General features: G+C 35.1%; 1 protein-coding gene across 1 annotated transcript; it reads right to left on the minus strand.

Annotated features, from left to right (window-relative positions):
• Nucleotides 1-1,866: 1,866 nt before the first annotated feature.
• On the minus strand, nt 1,867-20,943 carry LOC128553762 (uncharacterized). The gene is made up of 7 exons (XM_053534939.1): nt 20,775-20,943; nt 18,644-18,886; nt 13,599-13,720; nt 9,698-9,858; nt 7,019-7,140; nt 5,944-6,541; nt 1,867-5,499 (listed from the first exon to the last, which is right to left on the minus strand). Exons 3-7 carry the CDS (start codon nt 13,619-13,621, stop codon nt 5,231-5,233), a joined length of 1,173 nt encoding a protein of 390 aa, XP_053390914.1. The 5' UTR covers nt 13,622-13,720; nt 18,644-18,886; nt 20,775-20,943; the 3' UTR covers nt 1,867-5,230.
• Nucleotides 20,944-21,147: the final 204 nt, after the last annotated feature.

A 21,147-nucleotide genomic window follows, 5' to 3' on the forward strand; every position in this document is an offset into this window, starting at 1 on the left:
AAGGTTCGGTGAAAGAACTAAAAGTTTTAAGAACATTTTCGAGCACTGTCCTGTCTTACATATTCAAACAATATCATGTCACATGATTTCGTGGTCGAAGTGTCCCAAGACCTCCCCACGCCAGGCAGAAGTGGTCAAGAAACAAGAGGTTACAAAATTGAAGCAGGGTCACTCAAAATGTTGAAAGACCCTTGTTGAAGGTACAAATTTCGTTGTAAATCTTGGTGTAAAATATTGTTGTCTTTAATAATACACCAGAGGATTTGTATATCACTGCACCCCAAAAGCCTGACGCATGTGAAAATTGATCCCGCAGACTTCTGAAATGTTGAAAAATCTAAGATTTGTCAAGATTTAAAAAAGCGGTTCAAGAACGTTTTGCCAGTTTGTGAAACATGCATAAGTATGCATGCACTGCTATTACCATGCGACCGTATGGTAAAGTAAAAAGTGATTGAATGCATAATACCAATGTTTTGGCAATATAGTTAAAGTTTGTGATCTAGAGACAGTTTAGTTTGTTTCGTGACATTGTTGCTAGGACGTTTTGTGTTTGTAATACAATTAAAGTGGAATTATGCGCATTTTTTCAAGTAAAAATCCAGCTGAAATAGATTATCTGTATAACAGGGTAGAGGAAATAATAGCTTTTAACCCAATATACCAAACACTTCCTGCTACCAGTACAAAATAATAACTTTCCAAATATTATTTTTCTTATTTTCAGTGGGCCACTGTTTTTAAGGAAAACAAACTGTATGCAAGAGTTGCTTCCCTTTCACTGCAGAAATCTCTACCACCAACTGCAACAACATAAGGGAGATCACTGCGAAGAAAGGAACTATTATTTTATTGGTCCCATTTCTTTGTTTCTAAAGCATCAACTTAAATACTTATGCGCCATTATCCTTTATGTAAAATATTTAAATGCACAGCAACTGAAAATTGCTTTTATAAAAACAGTCACCAAAAACAGTAAGATGCGCATAATGCCACTTTAAACAAGACACCATGATTTATCTGCTCTGTAATAATATTATACAAGAGTATGTAACTGTATAAAGAGAATTATGTGCATTTTTACTTCATTTTATTAGTGGCTATGCCTATATCTCTTCTTCTAGATGGGTAAAATTTTTAAACGGTTTAGAACTTTTAAAGTAAATAACCATTTTTATATTGGTTAAAGACCAGTTGTCAATTGATTCCATATATATAGCAAAATTCTGGTTTTTCAAGCTGAAAATTATACAAACACTTATAGATGCATGTATTAAAACTTGACAAGACATGTTTCAATTCAAGTCCTTCTATAAAACAGATTTTGAATATAACAGATTTTAATTTTCTGTCTGGTATTTATTTTTCACCCACCTAGCATACAGATATAGACATAACCATTTTAATGAAAATGTTAGATAATATGCAACAGCTGTTCTTTTATAAAGCATTGCCTTTATAGTGTATGAATTCTTAATACACATGTATAACATTTGAAATTATAGTTTTCTGGCATTATATTTTGAAATCATTTTTGGTATCTGGTTTATTTTATAGTATTTTGGCTGTTAAGTATTAATAATTGCTTAAATATAGTCAGGACACAAAGACAATCGTCTGGAACCAAAGAATGTAGTCACATTAAAATATTGCGGACCAGGTTTTATTCAGTCTGTTCATCTGACACCATGGTACATGCAAATGTCAAACGCCACCTAGTGATCAATATTTTTCTGGCTGCCAATTGTCGAGTTCAGTTTTAATAGTGCCACAGCAACATCAAGAGGCCCTTTCCCCTACAAAACACCTCCTGATATCAGGATATTGTATTTGAAATGGAATTCAGCAAAGGTCCCAGACAACATGTTCCAAGTTTCAAATTGTCTTTATTTCCAGATAATTCTATAGGATTTTGCAAGCAGAAACACACAGCATGTTTACTTTTCCTTTAAAAAAAGTCTCCCTCGGTGTCTACATCATATTGCGTTAGTTAAAAATTGAGAATTTTGTTCGGTGTTCTGTCCTTCGATACCAAAAAAAAAAAAAAAAATCCCTACCTACCTACCTTAATTTTTTTTCAAGGAGACTGGAAACACACATTTTTTTTTGGCCTTATCACATCATTATAAGGTCCTCCAAAATTTGTTAAAAAGGGGGCAATTGGTCCCTTTAAGTAGGAACTGAAGCTGAAAATAGGAATACCTTAAAATTATTTCATTTCATAAAACGTTTTATAGCTTTTCATCAAACTTGATGTGTGACATCATTATAAGGTCTTTCCCAATTATATTCAAATCGGGCTACCCTGCCCTTTTAGGGATCATTATTCCTAAAAACAGAAATACCATTAAAGGACCTCTTGTCATTAACCGCCTGGTGGTTCTTCATCAATCTTGACATGTAATGTTACTATAAGGCCCTCTCCAAAAAATGGGGGAGTTTGGCGCATTTAGTGACCACTACAGCTAAAATTAGAAACACCTTTAAATAAGTTTGACGAAGATTGTCCAAGTGGTTCATGAAAAGAAGTCGATTAATTTTCTATTTCCCTTGAATATTTTTGACTCCTTGCATCGCTTATGATATAAACTTGGCGGCTTTAAAAAAGTCTCCCAGTACTTGAACTCAGTGTTGTTGTATTTCCTGGTCCACTGGGTTCATGGAGAACATTAAATTTTATTATAAAAATCGCTTAAGCCGGTGCTAGGTGTTTTGAAAGGTGTTGCACATTTCATCATCCCTCCCGACTGACTCATTCAACCAGAGTGTGCTATTATTTTACTTGGTTGCGTTCTAAGCTTCCAAATGATATTTTCACAGATTTTATTACTGAACGTAACATTGCTATGTGTTCAAAAATACTTGATTAAATGAAAGAATGATATCAAAATCTAAAAGAAAATCCCTTTGAAGCACTGAATGCAACCAAGCAAATAATTGCATACACGGTTTAATTGAGTCTGTTCACGAGAGGTAATGGAAAGTGCAACAGCGCCCCCCCCCCCTCCCCCTCTCCCAGAAGAGGCCTTTTTATAATATACATGTATATATATATTAAAGGGACTCCATTTTCCAAAAGGACCAGAAAATTTAACATTAAATCGAAGTATGGGGAGACCTTTTACGGCCGCCTGGGCTCTTAAAGACTGCTGTTGTGATAATAAATAAAATCTACAGGAAGACCCCTTGGAAACATAGAATGCAACACAGCAAGATAGTGGCAATCGGTTTGATTGAGTCTGTTCATAAGCGGTTATGGAACGTGCAACGCCCCTCACGTCCCCTGAAAAACGTATCAAATGCAAGTTGTACAAACTAACAATGTCAAATATTAAATGCATCAAATCAGAAAAAACTAATGAATATTAGTTAAAACTTATTTGTCGGTTTGTCGTTCACGCTATGTGTATACATCTTGTGATACAGGTTTTCGCACACTGTAAAATATGCTACGAAACATAATCCTAATGATGTTTTTAAAATATGTACTCTAATTTGTTTCCTAGTATGACAAAACAAGCTAACTCGTACGAATATTCGACATACTTATAGGAATATTTCTGCCACAATCGAATTTGATTCTTATAATTGAAATAATATATAGAAGTGTGTTTAAAATTATCAGATATACGCCGCACTGAATAATTCAAACCTCTCTATCGTACTTAAACAACGTATATAACTGTCTTTCATTCCGTATATGAAACAAATTCTGACCTTGTCAATGATAGTCAAATGGTAATTGCAGATCAGATCACACTGGTTGTCACACTCTTAAGATGAAGAGAGTGAAATGGATTTGTATAATCATAACATTTCTGAGGAGTAATTATCAAGTATGGACACAAAATTCACTTTCACTTTATATGGCATGACATAAATTGAAACGTTGAACTTAACAACACTGCAGATCAAAATAAGTACTATTAGCTATTGTACAAATTTAAATTAAACCAATGAATAATACTAAAACAAATCGTATACTTCCGATATTCAAATGGCAAAAAGTACATGGAAAAAAGATAACTCGAAATATTTTCTAATCTACCGTGCATAACATATTTTGGGCTACGAAAAGCTGAAAACAACGCAGATTATCTCTCATTTTTTATATAATAAGAACTGAAACTTGGAATGATGACTCTGCACAAAGACTTTAAATTCATGAATACGTAACTATTAACAAATGAAAATTGACCAAAACGTAAACTTTCAAAATATAATTTATCATTTCGTAAATTAACGAATCTTACATATAGCATTAAAGCATACAAGATAAACAGAAATACAAGGATACTGTACAAATGACAGCCTCATCCCATGCGGCCGGGATAAAATGATAAAACGTAATCTTGCTTAAAATTTATAAATTATTTAGATATAAAGTGTAAAGCAGTTTTGTTGAGAATTCCTCGATACTTTAAATAGGAACGCTTTTCTTGTTAGCAGAGAACATGCTAAATTAGATACAATGTAATTCTTTAATTCTAAGTACAGCTACCCACATTTTACATATGAATCATTTTTAAATACTGCAAAAAAATCAAACAAAAATAAAACACAAACAAAAATTGTATTGAAGCAGACATTACAAGTGTTTTTAATTTCTACAAATGAAAACATTTACAAGTCACGTTTACGTTGATGGAGCTTTATATACAGCCTTTTGACCTTAAATGTGCAATTTTACAGAAGACATAACGCTAGACTGAAAATGATTGTTTACATAGGCAGTCATGAGAGATAAGTGACATTTTACCAAAGTTGCTCATGGCAAGACTACACTGTTATGTAATTCTAACAGCCGCCGTTATTGAAGCTTGTCACGCTTCAAACATCTATCACATTTAAGCCCTACGTATTCTACATCTAGTTTTATTTTTTGATAATTTACAACTGATATCCATTTTCCTAAAATGAGAATGACAACATATATTGCATTTACATTTTACATTTTACACTGCACAATAATCGCTTCCGTTTGAAGTATGTATTCAAATAAATTATTCAATAATTATAAATGCTGTTGTACACTGTATTTTGGCAAATGTGAAATATTTCATATATCAGATGAATTTTGGATTTTCATCGCATTAATATATCCATATTACAATGGAACAACAAAGATAGATGGTGTAAGTCATGAAATACACTGTGTACTATCTACATAAAACCATCGACGCAAATTGCCTAGATTAGTCTAATTCCCTGAAACATAAATGCATGTCAATCATCGAAGAACTGCTGAAGCATCTTTACCTATAGCTGCGAGCGCCCGTCTCAACTCACAAGCTGATGCCTTGTCTGCCATCTGTTTCTTCCATTCGCAGAGCATTGCTACTATTCTGTCCTGTGTAGTCAATTTATCTAATTGAATGTGATCCAGTTTGGCTTCTCCAAGGCCTAATTTCCGTCCAAGTTGTAAGTATTCCTTGCCAATCCTACTTGCGATTTTACTAAAGTCCTTTTCAGTGAGACTGGTCTGGTCGCTTTCAAATTCTAACAATTAAGATGGCAGAAGTATAACACAGAAATAAATGTAACTGAACAACTAAATCACAGTCTAGACACAAATAGTATTAGCATCTATTTACTTTACTTGAAAATAAGAATTAATTAAAAAATCAAATACATTATAAAGTTAGTGTCGATTCAGTGTTACCCTAGAATTATATTTGTTTGTGATGTAATACTACCCCAGGCGAGAATAATAATTTATGCATAATCATTTATATATCGCTAACCCAATGAAAATGATTTGAAAGGAAGTATTCTATGAAGATATGACCTCTAAGCGGTTGTCCCGACTAAAACATACAGTTTGGCAATCCTTAACCGACAAGAGGATACAGACACATAAACGGTACATGTGTGTTCATAGTTGGTTAAACACGACTTGTACATTTTATTTGCCTCAATCTTGTGTATCAAACCTGAACTTACCTGATGAGTGATTTGAATCTTGAACACATGACCAAAATTTCGTCAGATCACCATACTGAACAACATGTTTGTTATTCTGGCAATAGCAAACGATTTCCTCTGTAGAATTATTTTCCGTAGGTTCAAGTGGTTGCATGTTTTCGTTTGAGTAAAGAACAGCTCTTGGACATTTTACAAACGCTATAATCTTACTGTGCATTCTGATGTTTGTTTTCAATATATCTTCGATGTTCTCTTTGGTTTCAGTACAGAGTGAAATATTTGGAAACTGTCCATCCGAACTGCACCGTGTTATCCAAATCTGTATCACATGCTCGTAGAAGAAAATATAGAGGAAATGATTCGCTTTCAGCTTGAAAATAGCGCCTCCACAGAAAATCATGGATTTTCCGTTTTGTTTTGATAATGGCCATTTTCGTAGACATGCAGCAAGCAGTTTGTTGAACATTGTAGCTGGCAAGAATCTTCTTCCAGGCTCTTCAGCCGTCGTATAGCAGAGTTTACTTGTATACTTGCAATCTGGAGAATCACAATAACAGGTTTCTTTCTCTGGAGGAGGCTCTTTCAGCATGCATGGAACAAAATACCAGTCTTCGACCTTTGATAAAAGAGAAACATAAATAGATCAGAGCTATGTAGTATATTACTGCACCGAAAATTATTAACATTTTTCTAAGAATAACTAGATGTGTATCCACAGAACACTGATGCACCCACTTTTGAACGATCATATGTTACTTGTTAGTAATTCAAAACTAAGTGAATATTCATAATACCTCGGGATATGCGGAAACGTGGATAGGATACTATAAAACACTATCACAGGATAAAAGAAACTGAGAGAGTATATAAATAATTCTTTTGAGGAGAGGGGTATAGTGTTGTAGATTCATTCTAACATATGTTTTGTTGTTTTGTCAATTTTATACTGGTAACGGATGTAAACATCACTACACATGAACATGTTACAAATATCAATTTGCAATACTGGAAAAAGAGGAATGTAGAGAATTTTCTATACCACATTTAAAATTGAAAACATGTCTTACATGGATTTTCATTTATTTTTATTTACCTCCGCTGAATGGTCCTCTTGTTGTACTGGTCTAGCCACCAATCCTAGAATTTCCATGTAAGTCAGTAACAGGTCTCTATAATTTTTGTAACCGCTGTTTTCGAGCTTTTCCCAGACTGCATCTGATGTAAGAAACACGGAACATATTACTGAGAGTACGGTTTCTTAACTAGAGTCTATATAGAAAGTTACTGGTACAGCAACTACAGTCCATAGATAACGTGATAACCGCGCTAAATAACGCGAGGACGTGTCCATTTCATGATAGCTGATCAAACAACGATTCATATTACTTGTACAATATTTTGGCATGTATTAAACAGTTGTATTTTCATTTATTTTAAGAGACCAAGATGTTGACGTCAGAATTGCTCAGCTGGGTAAAATGTTGATAATGCAGCCACAGCATATGATCAACTCGAATTTTATGTTTGTGTCCTCAAAACGATTTTTACAGATTAAATGTTATTTGTTATTCCTATCCGTTTTCCTTTGTGTTTCCTTTTCTTCTTATTTTTTATTATATTGATAATATATTTATCTTCATTTTACACCTGTTTCATTATTTACTTCGAATTCATATTGATGCTAAACTTGTTCCTATCTGACAAAACGATTTCGGAAATTCCTCCGCTGTTGCGTCTTAAAGAACACACAAACATTATTTCGGCCCGCCTTGGCGGGACGGTATTACGATAGGAATTTTATATGAAAAGCTACGATAAAGTCCGAAAATTCGGTTGTGGAGTGAAGAAATGTGATTAAAAGGTCTCGCCAAGGAATAAATTCTTTGCGTTGGACCAGCAGCTGTGCTTAATTGTACTCTCAAGAATAAGTTATCTGCGTCGGAACAGCTGCAATGCTTTATCGTCATCCGAAGATCTATCTTTCAGGAATAAAGTTTCTTCGCTGGACCACCTACTCTGCCTAACTGTGACCTCTCTGTCTCTGTCTCTCTGTCTTTGTCTCCTTTGGGGATCAAACTCCGCAGCTCTCGATCCGGAGGCGGACGCTCTACCACTGTGCTATCTTGACACACGATTCCACATTCAGTGAAGTAATTTTGTTTAATGGTAGAGCGTCCGCCTCTGGTGCGGTAAGTTGCGGATTCGATCCCCGGTCGCGTACCAGTGATATGAAAAATGGTACCAGTTGCTCCCTTAATATGTTCAGCATTATGCGGATAGAACAGGCTCTTCTCTCAAACTCGTAATCTCGCATGAATGAGATGTGGAGACTGATGTCTAAATTGGTAGAACTTGTTTCAGGATTCACCTTAAATTAATTAGTGTAAAAAATAGTAATGTTGTAGCAGATATATTATAGGATCCGATATACTATTTTCGTGCTAATTATACATGTAAAGAGGGGAGGAACCGTCTGACATGTTGTAATCAATGAGCGTCGATAAATATTTCTGGTAAAATCAAGCAAATCCTCATATCATAAAATTACATTTGAACGAACGTTCTAAAATAAAAAGTTTAAAACATGATAAAGTAACTATTTTCACGAAATTAAATCGACGACAACGGGCCGCATACTAGTTTTTTTTTACAAAGCTAAGCTTGATTTTTGATGCACAATCATCGCTGATCATTCCTAAGAATATGCATCCAGCCGATGATTGATAGTGGTCAGGTACATATTTTACTTAAAAACAAAAATACTAAAATTAAGAATTCATAGGTGCAAAAAGTTTATCCGTGTTCAACATTTAGGTTTCTTTTATATTTATTAATATAATAGTGTCAGTTATGTCAATTAAATAGCAGAACATATTTCGCCGTCTGAAAGTGAACTTATATATAAATGGTATTATCCATATAAATTGTGACTTCTTTTTAATCAATTTATAGACTATTTTTGTTTAGAATTAACAAACATATTCTAGGCATATATTTGAGACTGTACACTGGGATTCGAATCCTTTTCAAAAGGAAATATGGAAAAAGCGGTGAAACAGTGATACGCTAATGTTGTTTTGGATGACTTTGACACGGATTAAGTTCTACACTGAATAAGCTAAAATGAGTGAAAAAAATATCCCAGCCATGACGAAGCACATCTACGAGGTACAGTCAAAGAGTTCCCGCACTGACCCTATAAAAAGCATTCTTGACGTCCGATCTTTCTAAATTTGACATATATAAAGTTCAATACAAATGCAGTAATAATGTTAATTTTTCTGAATTTTATGAGCTTTCTCTTTAAAATGATACACTTTTCATTAATCTGCTATGTGAAATATTCATATTATGATAGCAGTCCTGGAACATTTTGACTGTACCTCGTATATTCATGTATGAAATCACGTTTAAAAGAATTACCTCTGTACGAATTGCACCACGTGTCCGATAAGAAAATAGTTACTTTAATTATATACAAATAAGTAAACTGTCTTTAAAACCCTTGTAGATGATAACCTATTACACCTGAAAGTCTTGTCTGATGATGCACATTCAAGCTATCATGAAAACATAGTAGTGATTTTTAAGTAAGTAAAAACACTTAAGTTCCAAAGTTGTATTTCAATGGTTTTCCTATCAACATTTCTCTCCAACGATGACACAAGAGAGAATCAAAACAATACCAACAACACATGTATATTGATGAATTTCCAAAAGGCTGATTCGAAAACGTTGGTCAAACAATAATATGTAAGATTTAAAATCGTACCAATCAATACAGGTTTTAACATAGCTGTTCGCTCGAACTCCATCCATTCTTTCTGTATATTTGTCCGACTTATGCAAAATAATTTTGCAGTAATCACACTCTTAAAGGCATCAATTAACCATTGTGGATCTAGAAGGATGTAATTTGTCAAGTCATCTTTGCTGCAACATAAACATAGGGCACTATGTTGGTACTGTCAAAGTTGATACAAAGTGTGTAGTATGAAAGTATATATCAATCTAAAGATAACCTGTCTACGGCAGAAAATTTAACTAAAGCTGATTATAAACATGTAGGCCTTAAGTGATAGCCTATTGAAGTTTATACCTAACATCCATTCTTTCATCAAATGGCCCACAAAACACCAGTGATAATCTGCTTACAACAGGCAATCTTCATAAATAAAGGCAACTAGAAAATATCGGTAAAACCGATGGATCCTCCTCGAAGTATGATTATTGCAAATCAAAACCTCGCATCTCCTCTTGGGATAAAGCTTTCTATAACGTTTCACTGAATATCAATCAGTGGTTGCTGAGGTAAACTCTGGACAAAGGTGGCGCTATAGTTTACTAATATTGAATAATCAAAGGGCAATAACTCAGTGAAAAGTCATCCGATCGGGTTTGGGAGTAACGCTTCCTTTGCATTTTTACTGAATTCCAACCAATAATTGCTGAGAAATACTCCAGACAAAAATTGTCCTATAAATAATCGAAGGACAGTTACGCAATAAAATCATCTGGCTGGAACATGAAGATAATATGCGCATCTCCTCTTAGGAGTGAAACTTCCTATGACGTTTCGTTGAATTCCAACCAATGGTTGTTGGGAATACTCCGGACAAGGAAGGATGGAGAAGTGTACTACTTTTGAATAATCCTGGGGCAATAACTTATTGAAAAATCATCCAACCGGAACATGAAAACCATATGCACATTTCCTCTTCAGAGTGAACCCTCCGATGCACTGTTTCACCGAATTCCAGCAAGAAGTTGCTGAGGAATACTCCGGGCCAGAAATGGTACTGTAATATACTAACGTTGAATTATCAAAGGGTAAACATCAGTGAAAAATCATCCGTTCGGAACACGAAGATACTATGCGCATCTCCTCTTAAGACTTACTATGACGTTTCGCTGAATTCCAGCCAGTGGTTGCTGAGGAATACTCCGGACAAGAAATGGTGCTAGAGTACACTAATGTTGAATACTCAAAGGGCAATAACTCAGTGACAAATCATTCGAACGGAATATGAAGACAACATGCCATCTCCTCTTGGGTGTTAAAATTTCCTGTGATCTTGCGCTAAACTCCAGACAGTGGTTGCCAAGAAATACCCCGGACAAGAGGGATGGACGGACGGACGAAGCGGCGGCTTTATTCTTCCCCACTCGGGGAGCATAAAAATACTTCAAGAATAGGGTTAATCTACTGACCACATGCATTTCTCCTGCCACTGACTGGAAAAAACGTATCAAAAATAAGGTCAGCGTGCCCTTGACTTAAAACAGGAACTCGTAACATGAAGCTTTCTGAAGTTATCTATCGGTAACATATTTAAGCCAAAATGTCACATTGACATTAGCTTACGGCCTATTAACATACAAGACAGTATGGGACTTATTACATAAATAACCGTATGCAATCATTCTATTGGCTAAATGGTCGTTGGTCCAAATGGTCCCAAAATTTTGAGTTATAGTTTAGAAACGGTTTTCAGCCATCGATTCAATGGCCTTCGACCTGCTGACCAAAATATCAATAAATGTCAACTGACCAAATACAATCACTCTGTGTAAGTCTGATGGTCGTAGGTTCAATCGCCTTCGAGTTACTGACTGGGAACTTGTTTATTTGTTTGTTTGTTTTGAGTTTAACGCCGTTTTTCAACAGTATTTCAGTCATGTAACGGCAGGCAGTTAACCTAACCAGTGTTCCTGGATTCTGTACCAGTACAAACCTGTTCTCCGCAAGTAACTGCCAACTTCCCCACATGAATCAGAGGTGGAGGACAAATGATTTCAGACACAATGTCGTTTATCAAATAGTCACGGAGAACATACGCCCCGCCCGAGGATCGAACTCACGACCCCGCGATCCGTAGACCAACGCTCTTACCTACTGAGCTAAGCGGGCGGGCTTAGGATTCTAGAATGTTATACATGTATGTTACTTCCAGACCTCAGGGGACTACTGGCCACAGAAAATGTCGTCCCATGAGAATTGATGGCTTATATAAAGCTGCCTTAAAATTTTCAAATTTTGATCTGTAATACATTTCAGTTTCGCGTCATTTTGACTATGGTGACTTTCGTAATGTCGTGTTGGCTTGTCCGCGGGTTATGTAGCACACTCCTTTGTGTCGTTTTGACGTGCGAGTCATCGCGCAATAACGAAATATTAAAGTGTTGTGTGTCGTTGTGGCGCGCACGCCAACGCGATAAAAAACGAAACTAACAACGCTACATAACGAAATATAGGGCGCAATAGAACGGCATAAAATTATTATATTTCATGCTGGCACCAGTAACAACTTGCATGCACCAAGATGAAATGAAAATTTAATGTTTTGTTGTTTCAAGTTAGTGTGCTCGTCAGTAATGCAAAGACGAAGTAAAATGTTTGACAGTCTCTTGTTGGCGCGAACAGGACGACACAATGAAATGTGTTGCATAGTCGCGTTTATGGTGCGTACCAAGCCTCACTCATTACTCTTAAGTCACAGGACAATGTAAATAAAAGTTATCATCGTGCATTGAATCCATAGCACACGAAATAGCAATAGAATGCATGGCATTAAAACAAAAAAATGTGTATAAAAGCAAAATGTAATATGCAAATAACTTTCCGTCAGGCACATTTAAAGAGGAAAGCGGGAATGGTTGAAAACCAAACATGCTGTGTGTCTCAGAACAGTCGGGTTATAACTTGTGTAATAAGTCCAATAAGAGTCGTGCCTTTTCTAATAGACTAAGATGGTATGAGAGGTGTTGACTATTTTATGACCTATCACGATGGGACTCAAACCAATTTTGATTGGCTGCGTTCTATGTGTTCAAAGGAACTGTGATACAAAACGACATCAAAACTGTTAATTCTCGATATACAACCGTGACACATTAAAATTTAAATATGCTCATTAAACACTAAATATCGTCAAATAATGTTCTCATGTGTTCAAAAACGTTATCAGATTAACGACTTCTAGCTGACTACACTGGAATTCATGTAAGAAGTTAAAAGTACTGTCATTTAGACTTCGGCAATTTAATTACCATTTCTGCTTATATAGAATTGATTTTGATAACCTTTGACAAGATAAAAAGGTACTAAATCTTGGAAATAAAGAAAATAAAACATAATTCATCAAGCTATAAATAAATGATTTTGAATGCTAAGAAAAGCAACAACATCAAGAAGTTCTTTCCAACCGTTACCAAACGCACATAATCGTAACATTTATCTTCATTAAACCAGTACTTTACTTCCCAGCCACAGTTCCTGTTACCTGGTATGTGCCTACTCAGAACACCATAGAGCTAGTTAAAAAACGCTAATGCATTGCTTTCTAATAATATCAACCACTTATTTCAGATATCATTTAGTCATCAAACAGGCCCAGACATTTGCCAGGAGACAGAAAAGCGGCACATTCTTCGGATAACATAAATTAGATAAATAGAAATTACAACAATACATTCAAATTTTATCTATGAATTGAAAATACACGAATCATGCGGGAAATCAAACACTACCTATAACATGAACAACACTGTTTTGGGGAAAGGGAAACATTATATCCTGTGCGATCTCTCAATTATATCAAGTATCAATAGATGCATATTCCAGTCTCATTACGAACACTTAATAAAACAAACTCATGTACATAACTGGCAACCTGAAATATAGGATGTTCCCCATTTCATGATGAAACTGCAAGTATAATTCTAGTTCCTCGTCAGTTTCAATAGGTGCAGGCAATGTCTTATTCAGTTCTTTCAGTCTGTCTTTGTGTAATACCTGAAACGTAGTTGTAATTTGAATTGGAAAGTTTTCATAGGTTATTACGATTGAATACGACTTTAGAAGTTTTCCTAATAATGTTCCAGTCTAGATAACAAAATTATTCTGATTGGCCGATATGAAAATGTGTGTCAATCGTCGTTTAACTACATGTCTTAGCTAGAATGTGTACATGCAGCATAAATGTGCAATGTGAATTAAATAAACCATACAAATGTGTACCGCTGAATGACCATTTCTAAGATGACTTTCATTCATCATTTCGAGTTTTATTGTTTAACTGTGAAAATTTTGCATTCTGGTTTTGTTTACATTTCGCTTTACATGTGTACATGGCCGTGTCCTCTAGACCGGAAGCTCATTAGGGAAGTTCATCCAATTTTGTCTGTAAAGCAGATCGATAAATCTTTTTCATTTACCTGCATGAAAATTTTAAGATTAAAATGAAATGTATGACATAGTATAAACAGGTCTAAAATTATTATCAGTAAGTTTTGACAGAATCTCAAAAAAAAGTATGCATTTACAACGCGTTTCAAAATACAGTCCCCGTAACAAGTCTTGGGACAGGAAGGTGACTAATACATTTACAAATGTATGTTTACTCTAAGATCTAGTGCTTTTATCTTCCTTTAACAGCATGTGACGTTTAAAATATATACCATTGTGGTAACAAAGTGAATAACGTTGTCCTGTTTTACCAAATAATTTGAAGCGGATGACAAACAAGTGAATGAAGTATTGTCATGCAATACAAAGTCCTCTACAGGAAGACAACTTATTTTCTCTACTGCAGTATAACATAATGATCTGATATCTGGCACTGATGTATAAACAATATTGTACTATATAAACGATATGTTATAACACAACATTTGGATTAAAATTTGCATGTACAAAAATGTACAGTTGTTGATTGCTTCAAACATCTATAAATACAAGAGCTGTCACTATTAGTGCCCCCGAGGCGGGCTCAAGAATGCTACAGTTGTCTGCGCAAAATATGCCAGAATAGTTTAGGTATGAATCATTTTGTGACCTTGACCTGAGAGACCCGGGTCATAAGCGCAACACACCTTCTCAATATGGTTAAAAGTTGTGTCAAATTATTTTCAAATCCCTTGATAAATGGCAGAGTTATGGACCAGACAAGAAGAAAACCATGTTAACCTTTAACTTCTAAGTGTGACATTGACCTTAGAGCTAGGGTTCTGGGTCTTACGCATGACAAGTCATCTGATTATAGAGAACATTTATGCCAAGTAATTTTAAAATCCCTTCATTGATGGCAGAGTTATGGATCGGACAAGAAACAAACCATGTTAACCTTTAACCTCTAAGTGTGACCTTGACCTTAGAGCTAGGGGGTCTGGATCTTGCGCATGACATATCATCTTATTATGGGGAACATTTATGCCAAGTAATTTCAAAATCCCTTGATGAATGGCAGAGTTATGAACCGGACACCTGTTAACCTTTGACTTCTAAGTGTGACCGTGACCTTGGAGCAAGGGGTCTGGATCTTGCTCCACAACACATCGTCACATTTATGCCAAGTTATTTCAAAATCCCTTCATGGATGGCAGAGTTATGGACCGGACACGAAACAGAACCTGCTAACCTTTGACCTCAAAGTGTGACACTGACCTTGGAGCTAGGGGTCTGGGTCTTGCGCATGACACGTCGACTCATTATGGTGAACATTTATGCCAAGTTATTTCAAAATCCCTTTATGGATGGCAGAGTTACAGCCCGGACAAGAATCTGGACGCACGGACGGACGGACAGTGCGATTTTAATATGCCCACCTTCGGGGACATAATAAAAAAGTCTTAATTTCAACGTTGATAACATTTTATATTGAAATTTGAGGTAAAACTGAGAAAAAAATAAAGAATCATCATATTGAAGGGAAGTAATTCTGAAGAAAATTTAACTTGGTCCATAGTTTTATGTCACATGAGCTTATATTAAAATATTTTACAGACTGGAAGGAAAAGATCAAGGCAAGCTTTTGTGCCGAGTAAAATCCCTTAATAGAGCTAGGGGTCTGGGAATTGCGCATGAAATGTTGTCTTATTACGGGGTACATTGGCGCCAAGTAATATTAAAATCTCTTTTCGGATTGTTGAGTTACAGACCAGACAGAAAAAAACCCTGTTGGCGTTTAAGCTCCAAGTGTGACCTTGACCTTTTAGCTAAGGGTCCGGGTTTTGCGCATGACATGTCGTCTCATCCAGGAAAATATCTGTGCCAGCTAATATTTGAATTCTGCTTTTAATGACAAAGTTACGGACTGGACAGAAAACAAGAGCTGTCACAGGAGACAGCGTGCTCGACTATTTCGATGCTGGATAGTGAAACTGGGCACATCTGAGGAAACTAGAGCTGTCACTGGAGTGTTTAATGACTCCAATTGTGGATGAAGATATTGCACAATAGCCTGAGTCTATGTCAAAAATATCAACTTAAAGTAATAAGAGAGGTAAAGATAAAATGTATCAAAACACTATATAAGTATATCCTAAGCAAAAAGGGGCATAATTCATTAAATATTGGTGCCAGAGTTATGCAGCTTGTGTCATATAGTGTGGGTGATGATGTTGAACAACTATTTTAAGTTTGAATCAAATCCATTCAGTAATAACAGAGACAGAGCGAAAGTGCATCAAAACTTTAACCTAAAATTCTAAGTAAAAAGGGGGAATAATTAATGAAAAATTAGTGCCTAGTTATGCACCTTGCATCATATGGTGTGGGTGATAATGCTGAACAACTATTTTAAGTTTGAATCAAATCCATTCAGTAATAACAGAGACGGAGTAAAAGTGCATCAAAACTTTAACCTAAAATTCTAAGTAAAAAGGGGAAATAATTCATGAAAAATTGGTCCCAGAGATATGCACCTTGTGTCATATGATAAGGGTAATGATGCTGAACAATTGTTTAAGTTTGAATCAGATCCATTCAGTAATAACAGAGATAGAGTGAAAGTGCATAAAACTTTAACCTGAAATTCCAAGTAAAAAGGGGAATAATTCATGAAAAATTGTGCAAGAGTTATGCATCTTGTGTCATATGATGTGGGTGAAGATGCTGAAAAACTATTTTAAGTTTGAATCAAATCCATTCGGTAATAACAGAGGTAGAGTGAAAGTGCACCAAAACTTTAACCTGAAATTCTAAGTAAAAAGGGGGAATAATTCATGAAAAAATGAGGCCAGAGTTATGCACCTTGTGTCATATGATGTGGGTGATGATGTTGAACAACTATTTTAAGTTTGAATCAAATCCATTCAGTAATAACAGAGATAGAGTGAAAGTGCATCAAAACTTTAACCTGAAAATCTAAGTGAAAAGGGGGGATAATTCATGCAATATTGGTGCCAGAGTTGTGACCCTTGTGTCAGATGATGTGGATGATGATGAGGAATAAGTATTTCAAGTTTGAATCAAATCCATCAAGTAATTACAGAGATAAGTTGAAAAAAGAGAAAGTGCACCAAAATTTTAACCAAGGTGGGGACGCGGAAAGACGCCGACGCCGACGCCGGGGCGAATAGGATAGCTCTCCTTATACTTCGTATAGTCGAGCTAAAAATCTATCGACCTTTGATCTCCAAGTGTGACCTTTACCTTTGAGCTAGGGTTCTGGGTTTGCGCATGACACGTCGTCCCATTATGGAAAACATTTACGGCAAGTAGTATTGTAATCCCTTGACAGATGAAAGAATTCTGGACCGGACACGCAACACACCCTGTTCATGTCATGTTAACATTTGACTGCCAAGTGTGACCTTTAAGCTAGGGTCTGAAAGTTGTGCATGACACATCGGCTTATTATAGGGTACATTTGTACTAAGTAATAGTAAAATCCATTCATGGATTGTTAAGTTACAGACTGGACAGGAAAAAAGTGCTGTTGCCAATTGACCTCCAAGTTTGACATTGACCTTTGAGCTAAGGGTCCTGGTATTGTGCGTGACATGTCGTCTTATCATGGAGAACATTTTGTGCCAAGTTAAATTTAAATCCGTTGATGAATGGCAGAGTTATGGACCGGACAAGTTGTTGACGGACGGACGGAATGACTGACGGACAAACGGACAGACGGACAATCTGACTAAAGTTCTCGATCTTCCTAAAAGACAGATCTGATGACAGATCTTTCTTTAAAATTTGATTTCCAATATCGCTATTTTTATTTCCACCAATCTATTTTTATTTGAACCAATCAGACGACTCTTTTCAACAAGCGTTTGGCTAAAAGGGACTAGACTCAGACTTTAGCTAAAATAATTATTCTGTAGAATAAAAGTTTCATTATATTATGAACATAAGAACATGGGATTTTGTTTCTAAAGTATCTTTAAAAAAAATGTGAAATCAAGAAAAAATCAAGCCCGAGGCCGGAATCGAACACGGGCCGCCGCGGCAATAAATATTTTCCTGCCTTCTTGACCAATACACCACATAAGAACACGTAGTTACCGATGGTTAAATATAAAGCTTCATAATTAAGGCAGTTTACCTCCGGTACCCCTTACAAACGCTTTTCAATTTTGAATGGAAAAGAAAAAGAAAAACAACTAATTCTCGTGTGTTTCTATAAGCTTTCTTATTAGAATTTATAAACCCGTACGTGATAATCACATATCGAAAACTGAAATCTCAAGTTAAACACAGATTGTTTTAAACTTCTACTTTCACTTTCAAAATGTTGAAAGCAAGGCTCTGATTGGTCAACGTTAGTCCCAATAGCCGCGTAGCGTTAATTGGAGGTGATTTTTAACCAGATTGGACGGACGGACAGACGGACGGAATAGCACAGTATCATATAGTCTGCAAAACTGGTTTTCGACAGGTAGGGGACTGATAACTAAAATAGTTTTACGATTTTACAATAATATAATGAACAACCTTTAGGTTTTCCTCCTTGATTCCTATCAGAACGTCTTCTAATGTGACCCATTTCGCTGGGATATCCTCTCCCCAGTAGGCCTGTTTGGAAGCTTCATTGAATATATGTTTCTTTAGGGACTGAATATTCTCATCTTCAACAGAGTTGTCTATTAAAAAGTTCTCTGTGGTCAAATGACAACTTGCTGCCTTGTCAACCAGGAATTCTCTCAACGAACTCCAAGCATCATCTGGAGAGATGTCCTTAAATAGACAAAGACATTTCTTTACTTTCGCATTTGGGAAAATGATACCGATGCAATATCAATGATTTCCAGTTGCGACCATATATGACTGAAATGAAAATAATACAGAAAGAATAGAAAAGGCATCAAATACAATTGTTTTTGCCATGCTTAGTTAATTTTATAAAAAAAACGTCGTTATTAATATTATTCATACTATCATTGTTATTATTACCCGTGTTTAATCTAATTAATACATGAACATATAAATCTACGGACTGTTATATTATAATTTAATAGAAATATAACACTATGACGTCATAATGATGCACTAACATGATAATTTTGAGAGTAAGCGTACCAAACTGGTTCAATACTGCTAAAACAATTTAAGATGCAGAAGACTTGCTTTTTTTCACATTTAAGATCTAATTAATTTTCACTCGTGAAAATCAGATTTACGTTTATACATGTGAAAATGATGCACATGCTGTTCACTTGGTAACAGAGTTCAAATTTACATAGCCTGAAACAAACATCTTCCCTATCTTTAACATTTTCTAAAATAACCATGCGTTTTCTACATCATTACAAATACCGTATAATGAAAGTCCGAAGATTTATACATGAAAGAAATGTAAGTAAACCCATCCACAAAACTGTTACATTTACTCATGTTAATAAAAAATAATATATTCTAAACAGTGATTTGCATAATATCATTGTTTGGAGTTCAGATGCAAAATGATTATATCACAAGGGCGCAGTTCGAGTGTCAGAATAATACGCATCTGAACAACAATGATTTTATTCAAGATAAAATAAGTTTCAGGTATATTATTTTCGATTCTAAAACGAAAACAAGGATTACAATATACATCCTAGACAACATCCACCAACATTACTTGTTTGTTTTGTTTGACTTTCTTTTCTAGTGCGCAACTACAACGTTTGTCGTTATGACGTAATAATTGTGACGTACAAAAATGAATTTGTTGTAAAATAACACACAGTTTCAGTCTTCTTTATTTAATAGGAAAATAAAATGGGCTTTGTTAGATTATACGCTTTTATCTTTTACGACTTTTGTTGAGAAAATATTAGAACAAGCTTTGTTTGCAAGTTCCAAGTTTCCATGACAATTTCTAATAAATTGCATGGGATCTTGTTCATTTGGCTCGGGGAGTATATCATATTTTTAACATTACTAGAAGAAAGTGTGGGTACCTATTGTTTAAAAGCATGCTATTTTATTTAAAGCAGAAACATATGAGACAATCACGGTATCAGGAACGAAACACTGAAATGATGCGTATATACGGTGCGTATACTTAATTAACAACAGTACATTTAAAAGCAATTACGTACAATTATTATAACTGTTGATGCATAGACTCTCAACGAGATCCCTACAAAATCGTGCATGGTGAAAATATTAGACGGTTTATCAATTCTAAATGCTGTGTCCATATTTTTTTTACGAAATAATACCTACATTTACCTCAATATAATACAGTTTTTAGGAAATCTAAAACGTTTAAAACATAACTCTAGTTACAAATTTGCTTTACAAAATGTATATATACTCAGATATAGCCTATAAAACATTTTCCTGTGACTAAGTACCTGAGGTGTTCATCACGATTAACTATGTTTATTATAATTATGTTTTTTTACGTATTCCCTATGTATGCGGCAAACATTTACATTCTAGCTTTTTGTAGGATAGTTTGTCCAAAATATTCGCATTTTATGTACATGTATAAATAAAAATTGTAACAAGTGGAATTATATGGTGTACGCAATGCTGTAAAAGAGTGTGTTGTATATTCGAAAATATGCGTCGATCCTGGACAATACGATGACCCAGTGCATATAAATCAATGGGTTTTATCAACTTAACATACCTCTTTTAACTGATCTGCAAAAGTGCCAACCAAAATTATAGGAGGTCCACTTTCTCCTTCGTAACTACAAAACTCATGTTTAGAATTCAACCAGTAGTCAATGTATTCTGAAATGCAAAGTATATATTTTTTTGGTTTAAAACGAAAAGAAACTATAAGTACGAGTTCATAATGTTATATATTCATATGAGTTAGTTAACTATGCTGCAATTAAAGTGTAAATTATATGTTACTTTTGAATCGGTCATTGAATAAACAGACTGAGATACATCTATATCTTAACTACGCCTTACTATCTATTAACATGCCGATTCATTTATTAATTAAATCCACCAAATAATAAACATAGCGATATCTAAAATTACTTTGAAAT

This window comes from Mercenaria mercenaria, unplaced genomic scaffold, assembly GCF_021730395.1.
Source record: "Mercenaria mercenaria strain notata unplaced genomic scaffold, MADL_Memer_1 contig_4286, whole genome shotgun sequence".
Classification (NCBI taxonomy): domain Eukaryota; kingdom Metazoa; phylum Mollusca; class Bivalvia; order Venerida; family Veneridae; genus Mercenaria; species Mercenaria mercenaria.